Source organism: Centroberyx gerrardi, chromosome 20 (assembly GCF_048128805.1).
Source record: "Centroberyx gerrardi isolate f3 chromosome 20, fCenGer3.hap1.cur.20231027, whole genome shotgun sequence".
Lineage (NCBI taxonomy): Eukaryota > Metazoa > Chordata > Actinopteri > Beryciformes > Berycidae > Centroberyx > Centroberyx gerrardi.
Genome location: NC_136016.1, coordinates 20,268,273 through 20,287,861, shown reverse-complemented (window position 1 = coordinate 20,287,861; position 19,589 = coordinate 20,268,273). Strand labels below are relative to the sequence as shown.

The 19,589-nt window shown below is 44.0% G+C and overlaps 1 protein-coding gene across 1 annotated transcript; it reads left to right on the top strand.

Annotated features, from left to right (window-relative positions):
* The first annotated feature begins 9,292 nt into the window (after positions 1-9,292).
* Positions 9,293-18,780, top strand: ercc4 (excision repair cross-complementation group 4). The gene is made up of 11 exons (XM_078290819.1): positions 9,293-9,562; positions 10,517-10,697; positions 11,141-11,336; positions 12,738-12,945; positions 13,905-14,085; positions 14,654-14,782; positions 15,042-15,146; positions 16,386-16,971; positions 17,065-17,157; positions 17,311-17,423; positions 17,706-18,780. Exons 1-11 carry the CDS (start codon positions 9,386-9,388, stop codon positions 18,446-18,448), a joined length of 2,712 nt encoding a protein of 903 aa, XP_078146945.1. The 5' UTR covers positions 9,293-9,385; the 3' UTR covers positions 18,449-18,780.
* The last annotated feature ends 809 nt before the right edge of the window (positions 18,781-19,589 follow it).

Below are 19,589 nucleotides of genomic sequence, written 5' to 3'. Positions count from 1 at the left end.
ATTTTATGAGTTTATTGTATGTTTTGCATGCAATCCTTATTATGCAAAGAAGAAGTAACTAACTAGTATAACTAACTAGTAGCCAAGTGTGTAGTAATGGAGTAAAAAGTGCAATATTTCCCTCTGAAATGTAGTAGAGGAAAAGTATAAAGTCTCACAAAATGGAAATACTCAAGTAAAGTGCCAGTATCTCAAAACTGTACTTAAGTACTTGAGTTAAGTCCTTGAGTAAATAACCCTAACCTCAACCTTCTCTAATCTAATCGATGCTTAACCTTAACCCTTCCCCTTCCCTAAACCTAATCCTAATTTTGGCCTTAATCCTAACCCAAGTGTGAAGAGATTTGGTCCTCATAAGGATAGAAGTACAACAACACACACACACACACACACACACGGTTGCTTCATTTCTACCGATGCCCCTAGATTCCCCTCTGAGGGTGTTTACGGCCCCGATTGCATGCTTTTAACATGTTGACATTCACTTTTAATCCGGCCTTGTAATTAGCCGGGCCCCACCGCCACCACCAAGTAAAAATAGAGGCAGAGTGATTAAAACAGGAAAATCCAATCAAACATGCTTCTTATGACAGCCAACATTCACTGATGAGGTGGCTGCTCCACATATACATACTGCACTAACAATTACCCTCTCGCATATCGCCAAACACACTCACACACACACACACACACACATATACGTACATATACATACACAGATACATACTGGCACACACACACAGATACAAATAGGCTATACAAACGCACACAGATACACACACACACAACCCCGTTTGTAACAATGCTAATTAATCCAGATATCTTTTCCCACACAGGATATCCTTGGCTTTCATCCCCTCCTCAATTAGATTGAACTTCCTACTGTTATGTTAGTGTTTGGATTAGGAGGAATTATGGAGGAATGCTAATGTTTGAAATCCTCCTTTGCCTTTGACTTACTGCATCAGACGCTTGACAGCTATCTGGCTTTTAATAGGAGAGGGGTGTGTGTGTGTGTGTGTTTCTCTGTGTGTGTGTGTGTGCGTCCATACAGTACATGCTCTGCTAAATCCTCGGTACGTGCTAAGCGCCTCCCCCGCCCCTCAGTTAAAACACTGGCCGGGCCTTGCATCACTCTCCCACCTCGCTGCCTCTCTTCCTCCGGAGCTGAGACGGGTCAAAACGAGAGCAAGCGGTTCTTTAGATGTTTTTCCATCTGAGCGGCGGCCCGGGCTCGCCGCTCTTTTCTCCGAGAACAAAGAACTAGATTGAAGTCTTAGGCCGTGATATAGGACGCATTTTTAATGCGCCTGCACCTTTTTTCAGTTGTTTTCAATGGTTTCGTGGTGGTAGGTTGTGAGTCTCCTCCAAATGATGTGCCTTGTGTTTTTTATGCGGTGCATTTTTGGGCACCGGGTACTTAACTACACCCTCCACACAGAATGGGCTCCTCATCCTCTTGTCTCTTGTCCATTTTTATTCTCAACAATGTTATTCCCTTTTTTTTTTTTTTACTGCAGGTTAGCTAGCTAATGCTAATTAGATAGCTGCATAGCAACCAGCATGATGTAATGCCATAACTGAGCTCTTGCTTTCTCTGTTACTAGCGAGGAGGAGGAATAAAAGGCATCCTGTGAGTTTACAAACATTTCTCGGAGGCTGAGCTGCTCTCTCATTGGTTCAAAACAACAATGGGCGGAGCCAAAGAACCGCAGTTTTTCTGGGTAAGTAATGTTAGACTGAAGCCCAGTGAAAAAGCCAAGAGGTAAGAAATGAGAAAGTTATCAAGCTAGTGCCTTAGCTGACCTTCCAATATCATGAATGCCATGCTCATGAATGAAAAAGAAATAATTACACTAAAATAACAATAAATATGATATATTACACATTATCAGTCTGTCTGTCTGACCCTGTGTGTAGCACCTACCTGCCCGACCCACTCACCCCCACCACTGGCTTGTCAGTCATGTTCGGGACACTTTGGGGTGTAAACCATTTGCTGTGGGTGTGACCAGCGGTGAGATGGGTTGTGGCTATGAAGGTGAGGCTAGTGGCCACAGCGCAGTGTTGTCATGGCAACAACAACAATGGCGGAAAACAGTAAGAAATGAAAGTGCAGCGAAGCTAAACATGCAGCAGACAAGACCCATTCAAAAATACGGCGAATATTGATATGTTTATTTTTTATTGCAGATTGGCTGCGTTGTTCACCACCTGCCGGTTCCCTCAGCCTCAGGCTAGATGCCGTTTCAATGTAGACGGCTCATCATGATGAGTGACAGGTGTTGGGGCATGAACTTGACCAACTGCGGGGGAGGAGGAGGGCGGGACTAACAGGACAGTTTCCTGCCTCAAGGAAAACAGTTGCATATTGCAGCTTTAAATGTCGTTTTGGTATCAGAGTCGGATTCTGTCGTGACAATGCAGCATCAAGGTTTTGAATTCAACACGAGCAGCCATGATCCGCCCCACACACACACACACACACACACACACACACACCCCTCACACCCTCCTCCCCGACCACAGAGCGGCTTGCTGCCTCTCCAGGAGAAGCTCTGGTAAAGATCAAATCGGCCTTTGAGCTCTCTTGATCTCCGCTTCTCCTCTCTCTCTTGTTCTCTCCCCGCTCTCTATCTCTCGTCCGGGAAGTGCGGCGTTGTGGATTTTGAGCCCCGGCCGGTCGATAACAGGCCTCGGATCTGTCCGGATCTGGGAGTTATCGGTTTATGGACGGGACCGGGGCAGAGGGGGAACAACAAACATGTGTCCTACAACATCAAAGAGGGGCAAAAAGCCTGGGTTGGTGAAACACAGCCACTGCTCTCACATCGCCGGTCATGAGAGGGACTGAGTGAGGAATATGCTAATGGAGCCTGAAACTCTCCGTGTGAGTCCCACTGCAGTGTGGGTATTTCTCTGTTCTCGCCTCGTTCTGCATCTGTGTCTCGCAAACACACACACACACAATCCCTCCCTCTCTCTGTATCTTTCTCTCTTACTCTCACAAACAATCCTCGCCTCTCTCTCTCTCTCTTTTCCACACACACACACACACACGCACACACACACAACAGCCATTCCCTCTAATGCGTCACTGACATCCACTCCAGGCTGTAACGTGCCTCCCCTGTCACCCACTGACACCACCCTCCAAACCTCCAGCCTGCCAGCCGCCTTGAATTATTCATCTAATATGCTCTTTGACAAAGCCAGCCGTTGTGCTAGTTCGCCGACATTACAGGCACAATTTGTTTATTTCTCTCGCTCCCCTCTCTCTCTCTCCTTCGCTTCCCCTTACCATCTTTCGTCCTCCCTCCCCTCCCCTCCCTTCCTCTATTCCTTCTTTTTTTCCTCATCTTTGCCTCCAAACACCCATATTCCTCTCCTCTTTATTGGCATCCGCTGTCACAGTGATTTGCTAAAGTGGATCTGACAGGCAGCGAGCCTTGTTCACGCCTCTTATAAAAGCCATACATTTGCTTTAATGGAATTTTTTTATTTCCTTCGCCTTTTCTTCTTCCTATATGCGTAGCTGTGTCTTGACCGCGAGGGAGGGCTTTTTCCTCTCCCCTCTATATACTGTTTATCCTCTTTTCCTTTTGCCACTGACAACATATGCAAATAGTAGCCCTGGAAAAGTAGGTCTCCTTGCTTTTTTGGTAATCAGCTCCCGCCATTACGTAAACAAAGCAATTACCTCTGTGTGTGTCATTACCGTTGAGCGTCACAGAGGCTGCTTGACTTGTGTGAGCAGCCCGACTCCGGGTGCCAAAACGCTCCTCTCCCTCATCTATATTTTAGCACGCTGGGGGTGTTCTGTAATAATCTCAATTTGTGAACTTGTAGCGGTGCCAGTTTGCCATTTCCGAGCGGCATAATCTTTAGTCACATTCCCGCTAAGGTGGTGGAGTAACAAGGGTCGTGACAGATTGAAATGCTATCCATGTATAGCGCCCGCAGCAGCCATCTTCTGTGTAGCTGGAGTACTTTTATCTCCGCTGAAACTCCTCTTCTTCCGCTTCTGCAATTTTTTCTAAATGTGTGTGCTGCTTTTAGCGCTAAAAGCCTTTCAGCGAGTTGCACTTCTCAGAATTTAATCCTGAATTGTTCGGCGAAAGCGCCTCAATTACGGTTACTTATGTGGCGTCGTGTACACCGCACAGCGTTTTATTTGGAAAATTCTCATTCCAACTGTGAGTATAGGTTTATTTACCCCTATTTGGCGACGGGAACTAACATTTTACATCCTCGCAACACATAAAATCCATCGGCAGCTGTCAAGAGCTTTCAACCCTTGCATGGAGAGCTTTGCCAAAAAAAAAAAGATTGGGATTGAAAATGATCTCTGCTTCGTGTCTTGCCTATTTTACAGCAGGTCTGCCCTTTGGTTTGGGCTTTGGGATTCAGACTGAGCCTTAAAGAGTGCGTGTTAGCCTCAGGAGGCTCCGGTTCGGCCCTCAGAGCCTAGTTGGCTCTCAGGCTTAGCCCTCCATTTACGACGAAAACCCTGCTGCTTCTCTCTCTTCCTAATGAGGGTTGGAGGGAAGTAACGGGCCTTTAGCTGTTTTCTCTCTCTCTCTTTTTCCCTCTCTCTCTTTTTCCCTCTCTCTCTCTCTCACACTCTCTCTCTCTCCCTCCTACACTGCAGTCAGCAGGCAGCGTTAAATATCTCATCTTATTTTACCCTCCAGCCTGCCATCAATTTCAAGCTGTTCTCCTCTCATTTACAGTGGTGCCACACCATCCATAATGACATCAGGATGCACCACGGCATCAGCTGCCAAATGTACACTTTGACTCATCTCGCTCTGAGGAGAGAGCGGCGTGTGAATGGCTTCGCCGCGCTCCGTCACATGTGCCAGACGAGTCTGCGTCCGTGGGAACACGCCGGTTCCTCCAAGCACATTTATGGATCATTTGATTCAATTTCATGTGCAATAAACTTGTAATAAATGCAGAATAAATGATGGTGCAAGCTCCTCTCTCTTCTCAATCCCGATGCCATCGCGTTGCCGCCCCTCTCTCGACTCCCTGCATCATGTTTTCATCCTGACACTAAGCTGCTGATTGTCTCCAGAAGAGGCTGGACGCCGCGGTCGGACCCGCTCACTGAATGTTCTCACACAGATAAGCCCACAGATAGACTCGTCTGAACCAAGATGTGGGAATTGGCAAAACAAAGCGCTCCACTGCTCTCTGTAGGCTTGTCCGTGACAGTGCATTGCTTTCACCCTCACAGAGTCACTCCTGTGTGCATCGTGCACTCGAAATGTTGCAGGCTCATATGTTTTGGCACCGGCCCACTGTACTGTCTGTTTGGCAGCAAGAGAGCTCATTATTATCCAACATCACTAGGACAAACCACCTCATGAGCTGTGGATTGCATATCGGATCAATGCATTTCATGGACTTCTACATATGGAAGTTTCAGTCTCCAGGATTCATGGAGTCTCTGCAAGAACCTTAAAGACGTGACGTGTCTCTATTAAGAATGTTTTTCTTATCTCCTGAAGAGCTGACATTTTGGAGATATGAGGTTTTCACCCGAGAGCAAAAATATGATTCCTTTATCTTTTGTTTATTCATTATTAACATTTGCTTTAGTGTCACTTTGGTTTTGAGAAGACAGCCGGGTGTTGCCACAGGTCAGGGAGGGAGGAGCTGCTGGCATATTGTTCATTTGTTGTTGTACATTCTATTCTATTCTATTCTATTCTATTCTATTCTATTCTACTCTACTCTGCTCTATTCTATTCTATTCTATTCTACTCTACTCTACTCTACTCTACTCTACTCTATTCTATTCTATTCTATTCTACTCTATTCTACTCTACTCTATTCTATTCTATTCTATTCTACTATACTCTATTCTATTCTATTGTATTCTATTCTATTCTATTGTATTCTCTACTCTACTCTACTCTACTCTATTCTATTCTAGTCTATTCTATTCTATTCTATTCTATTCTATTCTACTCTACTCTACTCTATTCTATTCTATTCTATTCTATTCTATTCTATTCTGTTGTCCAGAAAAAATTCACTGGCCTTAAAATAAAGAGTTGAAGACATTCTGCCACTCATCTGAGAGGCTTCATCTGTTCAGAGCTGATCTTACTTTCTGGATGATTCTATTCTATTCTATTCTATTCTATTCTATTCTGTTTGTTGATAGGTGTCTAATATCAGTAGATGAATGCATGCCAAGTACTGCCACATTCTCTCTGAGTGTGTTACATCTCTCAGTCTATTTGTATCTTTCAGTCTGTAATCTGCAGTCTGTCTGTACACGATCTGATGGTGAAATTCTTCCACAAACTGCAGGATGCGTCACAAATATTTAAATATACAGTCGGGCAGGTTGAGGAGACGATGCAGTGGTGAGAGAGAGAGAGAGAGAGAGAGAGAGAGAGAGAGAGAGAGAGAGAGAGAGAGAGAGAGAGAGACAGGGCCTCCTTCTCAGGCAGCAGGCAGCTCCAGCCAACATCAAAGCTGACCCGGAGGGAGTGAGAGACACCGTCAGGCCCACACCGCCTCGCATCAAGAGTGTAATGCTGTGGGGGAAAAGTGTACAGGTGGCTGGGAGAGAAACTGAGAAAGCGATAGAACTGAGGCGGAGGCTGAAGGAAACCTGCATGGAAGAGGAATGAGAATCTACTTCAGTGATGAGTAATGGAAAGCTACAGAGAAAGGTTGGAAGGTGGGATGAAGTTGGCTGGATAGGTGACATGACTTTTTCATTTAATGTAAAATGCAGAGGAGTCCCACATCAGTCTCAAGTCTTGAGGCACAAGTCTCAAGTCAAGTCTCAAGTCTAAATGTAGAACAGCAAGTCAAGTCAGAACAAATCAAGAGTCCAGTATGAATTTAATAACTTAAAGAAAACTAAATATCTAGGACTTTTCAATGCAATATGGTTTTAATAGGATAAAAACTTGGTAAGAGCATCATGAGTTTGATTTCTATAATCAGTTTCAACTTCAATAAATTCAATCATTCCATACAAATTCAGAAAACAGAATTTAAACTCAGTCGTCCGCTGGAACAAATCTCATCACTTTCAATCTAAGTCATTTACACAAACACAAGATCTCAAGTCAAGACTTTAGAAACCTTTTCAAGTCATCAAAGTACAAGTCAGAGTCAAGTCCCAAGTCACCAGAACCCAAGTCAAGTCAAGTCTCAAGTCTTCTCTTCATGCATCAAGTCAAGTCTCAAGCAGTTAAAACTGTGACTCGAGTCCCCACCTCTAGTGAAATGAATAGAATAGAATAGAAACAAATTCAGGGTACCGTGTTCAAGTGCATTCCCAAGTATATTGGTAGCTATATAGTGGTATATAGGGTGTACTATGATTATATATAGTATATTCATACACTATATATGAATTCCTATAGTAGGTGTACTTGTCCTTTACTTTTTGGCAGCAGCATTCTTATTTTAATTTAAACTTTAATTTTTAGTCTTACTTTAATTTCAGCAACGGCCCTTCACCTCCCATTTATCCAGCATCAGGATATTAAAAAAATCTTTCTTTTTCCAAAGTCCTGACAGATTAAATCGACAGTGTGCCATTCACTTAACACACACACACACACACACACACACACAAAGTTTCCTATGTCGTTTCAAGGGTAATTTGAACTAAAGAAAGACAGACAGAAAGAAAGGACAGTGTGCAGCATCTTGTCCACATAACTCATTATGCTGCTCATGTGTTGTTTTATGCAATATGGCCTGAGACAGAGTCCGTGAGTGAATGAGTGACAGATGTAAACATCAAAGTGGCCAAATTAAAGCCTGAAGTGTCAAAACTGTGGTGAGTCACGTCTGCCTCACTGTGACAAAGCCTCATCTGGAGGTGGGAGGGAGCAGTGTACATATGTCTCTGTCTCTGTCTCTGTGTGTGTGTGTGTGTGTGTGTGTGTGCGTGTGTGTGTGTGTCCTCCTCTGTCCTCCTCTTCCTTCACGAGCAACAAACCTATTCTGGTCCGCGGCTGGAGAGCATGTGCCTCCTCCTCTCTTACGGCAGAGAAACGTGGGCCAACACACAACACACAACAACAACAACAACAACAACAACAACAACAGCAGCAGAGTTTTACAGTACAAAGCCCAGCTGGCAGGCTTTGTTATGCAAGCACATTACCATACAGCTCTGTTCCTGCTGCGGTGCAGGAAGAATCCATCCAAAACACTTTCACACCGCTGAAAAAAACAGCTATTGGCGATGAACCTTGCATATCTGGGCCCATTTTGCTGTTTGGTGTGTTTGTCTTATTCCATCCTGCGGATAACTGAAAGCATATGGATTGCGATTAGTGTTCGACCGATATGGGTTTTACCGATATTTTGGGATTTTGTGCCAACATTAAATATCTTTAAATTTGATATTTTCATGCCAATGTTCAAGGTCTTACTGTTTCCCCCCAGAATTTTCTTCTTCTCAGAGTTTAAAAGCCCCTGAAACAGCATTTAGTCCATCATGGGACACTAAAACTCTCCACTGAAACCCAGACTAATTAAATTATTTTAGGATTATTTTAGGGTTAGCTGCTCTAAGGCATATCTGTATTGCTTACAGTGTGGGCGTGTGTGTGTGTGTGCTTGCTTGCATGCATGTGCATGTGGATATGAAAGCGCCGGGAAATACCAAGTCACTGTAAGAATACAGATCATACAGAGGGGCTTTGCATCAGATATTATACATCATTTTTTATAATTTTGCCCATAAAGTCACAATGAAAGTGCATTTTGAGAGCATCTTGCTTCCTTGTGATGGTTCCATGTGATGTATTTCCTGTTGAAACAGGATATTGGGGCGGGACAAAAAGCAGGGAGGGATCATTCAAAAGTGTAAACCAATGGGATATCAGTTAGGGAGAGAAAGGCAGTTTTACTTGATGGGAGGGGTGGAGGAGGGATTGTTCAAAAAAGTTTTTGGAATTCTGATGTACGCCTCCTGGTACGCGATGAAGTCACCACTAAAGATTTTCTGTTTTCCAGGAAATAAAAGTATTGAGATGTTGATATAAAAATGCAATAAAAGATTTTTTTTTTTTTTTGGCAGAAATTGTCAAATAGGTGTATGGTATGACAGCTGAGCTAAAAAGGCGAAAAAGTTTCAATGTGACATCCTGCTACAATATTCCACGTCCCTAGATGGCGCTGGTCCTCTTCAACGTCACATACAACCACCTCCTCGTTGGTCTTCAGTATCACATGACCGGATGTGCAAGTTCAAAACACTGTGCCACAAAAGCTTTCAGTGCACCTTGTAGCTGTCTTACAATGATTTCTTCTACTTCTAGCTAGCGTTTATCGCTGTAACGAAGAGAAAACGGCCGTTTCGTATCCTGGGGTCAGTTCTGGTGGCTCCAACATGGCGGGGCCTCTGCTGGAGTTTGAGACGGAGATGTTCCTGGGTCTGTTCGGCTGTGACGGGCTGCTGGTGGCGGCGGAGGGGATGGGGATAGACCGCATCCTGCTGCAGTTCATGCGGGTTTACTCCGAGGAGGGCAGCCTGGTCCTCCTGCTCAACACAACCACCCCGGAACAGGTGAGGACCACATACATGTTGGTAACGACGACTGGTAGCTTACATGTCTCGTTTGGACCGGCTTTACGGCTAACTGATTTTGGGCAGTTGGGTGGTTTACAACCCCGATACGGTCCGTTCTCTGTTATAGAGAGAGAAATCCACGTTGAACTCCCTTCAGAAATGTGGCAATTTTGTGCGACATTGCTTATCGACCTTATAAAATATGACTCAGGGTGTTTTCTGAATCGTTAGGAATCATTCTTCAATTCGGCATACATATAATCCACCAAGCAGTATTTATTTCAATAAAATTTCAACTTTTCATATTGGTCCACACTGCTTTCTGTGGCTATCACCCATCACTGGTGTATTTTAGAGGAAGAAGAACAGTTGAAATGCTATTGAAATAAGTGCTGCTTGGTATATTGGATGTATGCCGAATTTACAGAAACCTAATGTGGTGGAGCTATAATAGGCCAGATTTTATGTAAAAATACACCCAATTATCAGCCTAAATTACAAAGTGGGGCTGCAACAGAAGGTCCCATCCCTCCCAATTGAAACCCTGTAGATTCACCCCATTTGCCAAAATGAAAATCTGGTGTTGGGTATGTACACTGGCTGGAAATCTTGGCACACAAGAAATGACGAATTGAAACATAAGAGTGAAATACAAGCTGTCTCCTAAACAGCAGTGAGCAGTGCTCCGTCCAGAGAAAGCTGGACTCACCAACATTACACCTTTTCCTCTCTCGTCTCTTTGGTTTCCTTTGGTATAAAGCATCACAGACCGGCTGGTTGGTAAACATGAGCTGCTGTGTGTAGTTTACTGACCTCACCTTACAGGATTTCTGGATAGTTACCCCTCGCTGCCATTTAGAGCCTTGTTGTGACGTTACCTAGTGCAGCTTTAACAGAATACTATAGCCTAGATACCTGATGTTTCCCTTCCTCCCTCCCCTCTGTTCTCAGGAGTATTTCACAGAACAGTTGCGAGTGGAGGGTGTGACCCACCTGCCCAGGACGGTGACCAGCGACGTCCAGAGCACCGAGCGCTATAATGTTTACACCGAGGGAGGGGTGCTGTTCGTCACCAGCAGGATCCTGGTGGTCGACTTCCTCACCGACCGCATCCCAGCACACCTCATATCAGGTCAGAGCAGCACGGCTAAAATGAGACAAAACGAGTCTCTGTGATTTTGGGAACAAAGTTATATTGAAAACTACTAAAATGAACACTGAAATGAAATGAAATGATGTTTCAGTATGACCAAAATCTATTTTAAATTTAAACTGAAATTCCAGCATATGATCAGACTCGCAGCATTTCAGTGATAAAAGCATCTTTGTCCAACTGGATTACAGAGGAAATAAGATGATCTTAGCACTAATAAAAAAAAATCAAGCTCTGAAAGATAATCTGTTGTTGCCTTGAGAATAGTTTGCCCTAGTTGCATACTAAAGTTGAGGAAGCATACTATATTGAAATATGATTTTGGGCATTATTGAATTGATTGTGATATGAGTTTGGATTCAATACCAAATCCAAACCTAGGGTAACATACCCAGAACATGTTTCTGCATCGCCCCCTTCAGGCATCCTGGTGTACCGGGCCCATAAGATCATCGAGTCGTGTCAGGAAGCCTTCATCCTGCGTCTGTTCAGACAGAAGAACAAGACGGGCTTCATCAAGGCCTTCACTGACAAGGCCACGGCCTTCTGCTCCGGCTTCTGCCAGGTGGAGCGCGTCATGAGGAACCTGTTCGTCAAGAAGCTCTACCTCTGGCCCAGGTGAGACGGACAGTAATGGGTCTTTGTGGTTAGAGTACAGCTGCAATGCTTTGTTGACGTCATCGATTACACTATGTACATTTGTTGATTTTTCATATTCATAATCATCATATCTTTCTGGTTTGAACATGACTGTGGAAAGCCCAAACCCTAACGTTTCCACCTACCAAACCTACCAAGATCCAGAGTGTACAAACCATGGTCAGATATTAATGGGGGCTTGGTGCAAAAATGCCCATGAAAGTTCATAAAAGGATAGGAAATTAAAAATAATTAGTAGTACCCTTTTTTGCATTTCACCATGTTCATGTTCTGCATTGAGATCTCAAATATTCACGTGTGACTGTGTCGTGGGAGCCTATGACCAAATGTGTTATTAGGTAGTTGAATGATATTGCCCCTGAAATGGACCAAAATGCCCCTAAAAATCAGATAGGGGACAAAAAATTCCCTCTGAAAAGAAAGTTAATGATTCACCGTGGTACAAACTATGAGAATACTGTAAATAGAAACCCAATAATATAGTGCTTTGTTCACTGTGCACAGCTGAAATGGCACACAAAAGTAATAACCTAAACAGAAAATGTGCAATTTCATGCACACAATGGCACACCTGACAGCACAGTAGCATGGCAAGCATTATTCAATTTAAATTAGCCTGCAGTTATCATCATTATTCAGTGTAGCTTGCTTGCTGTTTTTATGTAGTCAAATTGCTGCTCTCAGATTCATTGTTGAAAAAGTTGTATTTAGTGATAGTGTAGATTTACCTAGAGTGCAAATTCTTAGTGTTTCTTGTGTTTCCCACTCTGCCTTAGAAATCAGCTCTTTGGTCATTATAGGTGTAGTACAGCATTTGAGTCTCTGCACTAGAATGTAATGCAAATGTAGTATCTTATTTTCTTATGACACTTTCCACATAAAATTTATCTTGATAAACGGTTCAATCATAAAAGATTTTTATTGTTAATTAGTCATTTAGGTTATCCAATAATAAAAATAATCAGCCTTTATAACTCTAGTTTTCCCCAGCTGCTCCCTAATGTGCTGTGAGGCAGTTAAGATGGGAGAGCTGTGGATTAAACTCATTTTTCTCTCTCTCTTTGTCCCTCTTTCTCTCATCCTCTGATCTCCTGTCTCCCTTTCTCTCATTTCCTGTCCTACTCTTTTGTCTCCCTCTCCTCCCTCCCTCCCTCCCTCCCTCCCTCCCTCCCTCCCTCCCTCTCTCCCTCTCTCCCTCCCTCCCTCCCTCTCTCCCTCCCTATCTCCCTCCCTCCCTCCCTCCCTATCTCTCTCCCTCCCTCTCTCCCTCCCTCCCTCCCTCCCTCCCTCTCTCCCTTCCTCTCTCCCTCCCTATCTCCCTCCCTCCCTCCCTCTCTCTCTCCCTCCCTCGCTCATCAGGTTCCAGGCCTCGGTGAACACGGCTCTGGACAGGCACAAGCCGGAGGTGGTGGAGCTCCACGTGTCGCTGACGCCGGCCATGAGGGCGATCCAGAGCTCCATCCTGGACATCATGAGCGCCTGCCTGAAGGAGCTGAAGCGCTACAACCCCACGCTGGAGGCCGAGGACCTCTCCCTGGAGAACACGCTGGGGAACGCCTTCGATAAGGTCCGCCGCCGCCCCGCTGACTTAGACAGAACCGTCTGTCGCGTTCCTCGGTTCCCGCTGGTCATGGAGGTGTATTCCAGACAGGGAAAGTCAGGGGATTCTCTGGTGAAGTCATGGAATATCAGGGAATTTTACAAATGGGTCACTTTAGAGGAAGGTACTAGAATGTATGTTTCACACATTTTTTTGCATTAGATGGTAGTTTTCAGCTGTTTTTCTCCACAGTAAACCCAACTGTAGTATAAATCTCAAGAATGTTTCTGAGCTGAAAGTAGGGCTGCAACTAACGATTATTTTCGTTGTCGATTAATCTGTCGATTATTTTCTCGATTAATCGATTAGTTGTTTGGTGTATAAAATGTCAGAAAATGGTGAAAAATGTCGATCAGTGTTTCCCAAAGCCCAAGATGACGTCCTCAAATGTCTTGTTTTGTCCACAACCCAAAGATATTCAGTTTACTGTCATAGAGGAGTAAAGAAACCAGAAAATATTCACATTTAAGAAGCTGGAATCAGAGAGTTTTGACTTATTTTTCTTAAAAAATTACTCAAACCGATTAATCGATTATCAAAATAGTTGGCGATTAATTTAATAGTTGACAACTAATCGATTAATCGATTAATCGTTGCAGCTCTAGCTGAAAGATGACACTAACAATCCAAGAAATAATAAAGATTTAGCTCATGAAATTTTGCACCAGGGCCACAGAGGAAACCCGGCGTTATATTGCACCTATTCTGCCTTTTTACCGTTTTATTATATGTTGTTTAGAGACTATCTTCTTCTCTCCTCTCTTAAAGTCTCATCCCACTTCTGTTAGAACGGGAGACATTCTTTCATTCATTCTTTAAAGTTGTTATGCTTTGCTGATGTCTTTCATCCTCAGAGTTTTTACTATCAGCGGGTTGAATCTCTGTGTTTGAAGTGATGTTTTCCCTCATCTCACCCCCCCACCCAGACCATCCGTCACTACCTGGACCCCCTGTGGCACCAGCTGGGGGTGAAGACCAAGGCCCTGGTCCAGGACCTCAAGGTGCTGCGGGTGCTCCTGCTCTACCTCACCCAGTACGACTGCGTCACCTTCCTCAACCTCCTCGAGTCGCTGCGCTCCAGCCAGAAGAACTTCGGCTGCAACTCTGGTGAAGTAGACTGAATGTACTTCCCTGCTGGCATACAATATCAGGGTTGAAAAGTAGATAAAGTATATTGGTACAACATGCTTTAATGACTTAAGTGTGTGTGTGCCGCGTTCCATTCAAAGTTGAGAGTAGGAAATTCCCAGCTGGTAGTTCAGAATTAAATCCAAACGAAAACCACGGCAGAAACATGGACGAACATGAGATTTAATATGCTCAACATAAGATATTGTTCCCCATGCAACAGCTAATGTGTCCATGATATTTAGCAATGTTAGTTATCTAGTTAGAATAGAACGTTAGCAACTGGAAATGCAACTTTACATTACAAATGTATATGTTTAACCATTTACCACACAGGTGTTTTGATAAATTTAAGGTCCTGCAATGCTGAAAACTGAACTTAAGTGTATTCGAAGGATTATAAACATATGAAAAGAAATGCTGTTGATCAACCCCCCCTTCCTGCTGATATATTATTGTGCTATGGGGCAGTAAAAATCGTACTTATTGCCCCTTTAATCGACTTCACCCCTGTTTGAGTGAAAGTCTGGGTTGCTGTCTCCATCAGGGTGGCTGTTCCTGGACTCCAGCACCTCCATGTTTGTGAACTCCAGGAGCCGAGTGTACCGCATCCCAGAGAGCAAGAAGAAACTCAAAGTGGGAGCGGAGAGAGAGAAACCGCAGACCTCTGTCTCAGGTAACAGACAAAGCAGTGACCAGATGTTTGAAAACTTCTCCACCAGAGTAAATGTCTGTAACTTTGTGTTTATATGCTAAGAAAAAAAATTGTTTTACTTGGTGGTAATGAGGAAATTACTCATGGATCTTTCTGTGTGTGCGTGTGTGTGTGCGTGTGTGTGTGTGTGTGTGTGTGTGTGTGTGTGTGTGTGTGTGTGTGTGTGTGTGTGTGTGTGTGTGTGTGTGTGTGTGTGTGTGTGTGTGTGTGCGTGTTTCAGAGGTGAAGCGGGAGCTTGTGCTGGAGAAGAGCCCAAAGTGGGAGGCTCTGACTGAAGTACTGCAGGAGATTGAGAGGGAGAACAAGAGCTCTCAACATGAACCAGGTTAGACATTAGTGCTGCTTTGAACTTTATAACAGTCCATTATATTTAGTATTTATTTAAGTCCATGTCATCTCTGTTGAAAATGTACTACATAAACAGAATCTTATCAAAACTACCTATTGGTCATCGGTCATTCATTTCACTCTAATTACACCTGTGTGTATGAACAGGGTGTGTTAGGGTTGGGAGATTGGATGGTGGAAATTCCCTTGCCGAATTAAATTACCTTGATCTTTGGTCATTTAAAATGTAGCCTAGTGCAAGACACTAAAATGGGGAAGCACATGCAGGGACAAAATTATGCTCAGGTTGATATTAAAAGTATTTAGAGCCGGCACAGACGGTAGCCTAAACACAGCTGACATTTCACAGTCAACAGAGCCAGACTTCCTCAGAACCAGACTTCCTCAGAACCAGAGTTCCTCAGGCTGTGCTGGTTTTGTCCTGTTTGAGTGTCTTGTGCGACTGCTTCCTCTTGGGAATGCACTGCGACCTGACACTTGTTCATCATTGTTTTTCTTGACTTAAATTTTATATTTAGATTTTTGTACAATGTAAAAACAGCCCTTCCTTGCACATTTAAAAGCTACGTTTCAGTTCAAGTCAACACGCTTATTCATCCCCCCGAACTTGGGACAAATACAGAATACACCACGGATCGGCAATGTATATGATGATGGTTGATTGATTATTGGTTAAAAGGAGGATGTACACTGTCGCCCAACTCTAGTGTGCATGTGTTTGTGTGTCCAACTTAGGGATGGGACAGTATTACTATATATTGCAGTAAAAAACATTAACGGTTACGACACCACCACTAATTTTTAATACTGTGACACCGATATAACCGGCTCTTATCTGTCATCATTGATGTTTGATTTTCCCCAAAAGGGGAAGCGCTCCAATGAATTGTTATATCCATGTTGCTGACTGAATTAAAGTGAATGCAGATCAGCAGCTCTTTATTTGAGACTCATTTGACTTTATTTATTTTAGATGCCGTTATTTCGATTTTTATTTGTGTTGTTTAAAACTACCCTTAGTTTCTATAAGCTAAACCAGCATTTTAGAATTTTGTTATTTAAGAAAAATGTCAAATGTCTTGTGATTGATATGATAAATTTGTTTTTAAGTAATTGAAGTATATTACAGTACTGTTTTTAAAGTTTTCATCTTTTTAATAATTTGTATATTGAGATAGTTTTGGTCCTTGTCCAACTGCTGTACACGTCTCCCCAGGTCGTGTGCTGATCTGTGGCAGTGACGACAGGACTTGTGCCCAGCTCCAGCAGTACATCAACCGCGGCTCGGACTCGCTGCTCAACCGGCTGTACGCCCGCACCATCGGTAAACGGGACGCCGCCGCCGCCGCCGCCTTCGAACTTGACTCGCACAAACAGGGCAAAGGCTGGGCCAAAAAACGACCCGAGAAAGGATCCAAGGGAAAGAAGCCCGCGCAGAAGACAACCAAGCAGGCCTCGAAGAGTAAAAGCAGGCCGTCCCTAACCCTGACGCAGATGGTGGGGAAAGAAGGAAAGGACGAGGCAGAGGCGATGGGCAGCAGTGGAGACGAAGACGACCTGATGGAGGGAGATGAAGGCGAGGAGGAACAGCTGAAGTTGGATTTGTCGTCCGACGCCTACTATGGCGTCCTGAAGGAGCCGCTGACTGTCATTCACCCGCTGAAGGGCTGCACCGACCCCTACAGCTTGACGCGGGTGCTGCACGAGGTGGAGCCCAGTTTCGTGGTGCTGTACGACGCCGAACTCAGTTTCGTTCGCCAGCTGGAGATCTACAAAGCTAGTCGGCCGGGAAAACCGCTTAGGTTTGTGAGCAAAAGCAACTCATTGTCGTATTTCACACTCTAAGTCACACTCTTCTAATTCAGCTCATGATAACCTCTCCTTTTTCCTCTCAGGGTGTATTTCCTCATCTATGGAGGCTCAACAGAGGAACAGAAGTACCTGACAGCGCTGTCTAAGGAGAAGAAAGCCTTTGAACACCTGATCAGGTCAAAACCATTTCTCAAACACTTCATATAGGTTTAACGGTGACTATTACTATCAGTTACTTTTGAATGAATGTTTAAATTCCTTATGTGTTGATTTGACTTTTGTTGACATGTCAGTTTCTCATTTATACTTGTGCTTGTGTGACATTGCAGGGAAAAGGCTACTATGGTGGTCCCAGAGGAGAGAGAGGGGCGAGAAGACACCAACCTGGACCTGGCTAGAAGTCTGGAGCCTGCTAATGCCACCACCAACACCCGCAAAGCAGGCATGTCTGTTTTATTTGTTACTGTGCTTTGCTGTACTAGTTATGCGTGTTTCACTTTAACTGCTTTAATGGATGCTGCCTTTTAAAATGGTCTAATTCTCTACTTTTTTCTCCTCTTTGAATTTCCTTTACATTTCCCCTGCGTTCCTTTCCAGAAGTTCTAATCCAAAGTCTTCTTCTCTTTCTAATCTAATATTTACCACCATGGGAATTAATAAAGGGAAAAATTAAAGGGTTCTGATTGGTTTGTGTTTGTATTTACATTCCCTGTCCGATACCCAGGTGGGCAGGAGCAGCCCACAGAGCCTTCTCGAGTCATCGTGGACATGCGTGAGTTCCGCAGCGAACTCCCTTCCCTGCTCCACCGGCGCGGGCTGGACATCGAACCCGTCACCCTCGAAGTGGGCGACTACATCCTGACCTCGGACACTTGCGTGGAGCGCAAGAGCGTGAGCGATCTGATTGGCTCGTTGCAGAGCGGCCGCCTCTACACCCAGTGCCTCTCCATGACCCGGTACTACAAGAAACCGGTGCTGCTCATCGAGTTTGACCCGGCTAAACCGTTTTCCTTAATAGCCCGGTCAGATTTCCGTCAAGAGATATCGTCCAATGACGTCACCTCAAAACTGACCTTACTCACCCTGCACTTCCCCCGGCTCCGAATACTCTGGTGCCCCTCCCCGCACGCCACAGCCGAGCTCTTCCAGGAACTGAAGAAAGGCCGCTCCGAACCGGACGGCGCGGCAGCACAGGCCATCACGGCCGAGTCGGACACGGTGGCTGAATCGGCCGATCTCTACAACCCCGGGCCTTATGACTTCCTGTTAAAAATGCCAGGGGTCAATATGAAGAACTACAGGAGTCTAGTTAAAAACGCTGACAGCCTGGCAGATCTAGCCAAACTCAGCCAGGACAAGCTAGCACAAATACTTGAGAATGCCAACAATGCCAAGTTGCTGTATGAGTTCCTGCATAATGTTGCCAGTGTCCCTGCTCCTGTGCAGAAGGGCAAACAGACGTCATAGGCATGAAAGTGATAATTTTGAGTTTGTATATACAGTGTTTTACCATCAGGATTGGTTTTGCTTTGTGAAACTGGATGGAAGTGTCTTTGGTGTGGAGTTTGCAGACTGAATTCACATGTCTCATATTTGTATGAGTCATTTGTCAACATGTGAAATTTGTAAATCATGTTAGTGTACAGAATTAATTGAATTATTTTTTTTGTATTTGTATTGTATTTGGTAAACTATTCAGTTGGTGTTTGCAAGATGTGGAATTTTTAAGAGATTTTTAATGACATGGAAAAAAGTCCTGGAAAGAATAAAGTCCTTAGCTAAAGTGATTTTAGATTACACAATTATTACCCTTTATCCCAAAATAAAGCTTTCTAGAACAACCTTGAGGTTTCTTATTTAACACCAAAACCAAAAATGGGCTAGCTGAAAACCAGTATATACATGTACATGCTATCCCCAGTAATTCCTTATTATTCTATATAAAACTTTGGACTGTAACTGTGGAACTTTAGGAGTTGTGTGGATATATTCAACTGTTTGCCACTTCGTGAACATTTCAAGATATGTAACTTTTGTTCTCATTTTTTTTTCCACCATAGAAATGAATGGTCAAGAGTAAATAGTGATATCTATGATGGTCAAATTGGAAAAATGAATTCAACATTTTTATCTTTAAAGATGAGGCAAACACACTTTTGGCTGCTTTCAGCTAGCCCACATATTTTCTCTATCAAATCTACATTTCTAGTCAAAGTGGGGTGAGGGGACCTCCAGGGGTCCTTGTAGGAGTACCAGGAGGTCCTTAGCTGAGGAATAGTTTAATTTCACTCCCTAGCAGTAAGCAGAATAAGGGAATGTATAGGTTTTGACTGGTTTGATCAGAGGTTTCACTTTCCACACTGTGGATATATGCCCAGCTACACTGTAAACAGTTATGCAATGCTGTATGAAGTCTTATCTAACAACATAAATCGCCTCAGATGGGGTTCCTTAGCACAAAATCTTAAGAAATGGGGGTGTGATGTGTATCTGTTTGAGGGCAGATTATGTGGCATAATTTGGGGAGCTCCACAGTTCATAAACGCTGACCAGCAGAGTGGCGTGGACAGGACAGGACAGCGCCCCCCGCAACGCTTCCTGTCTCACA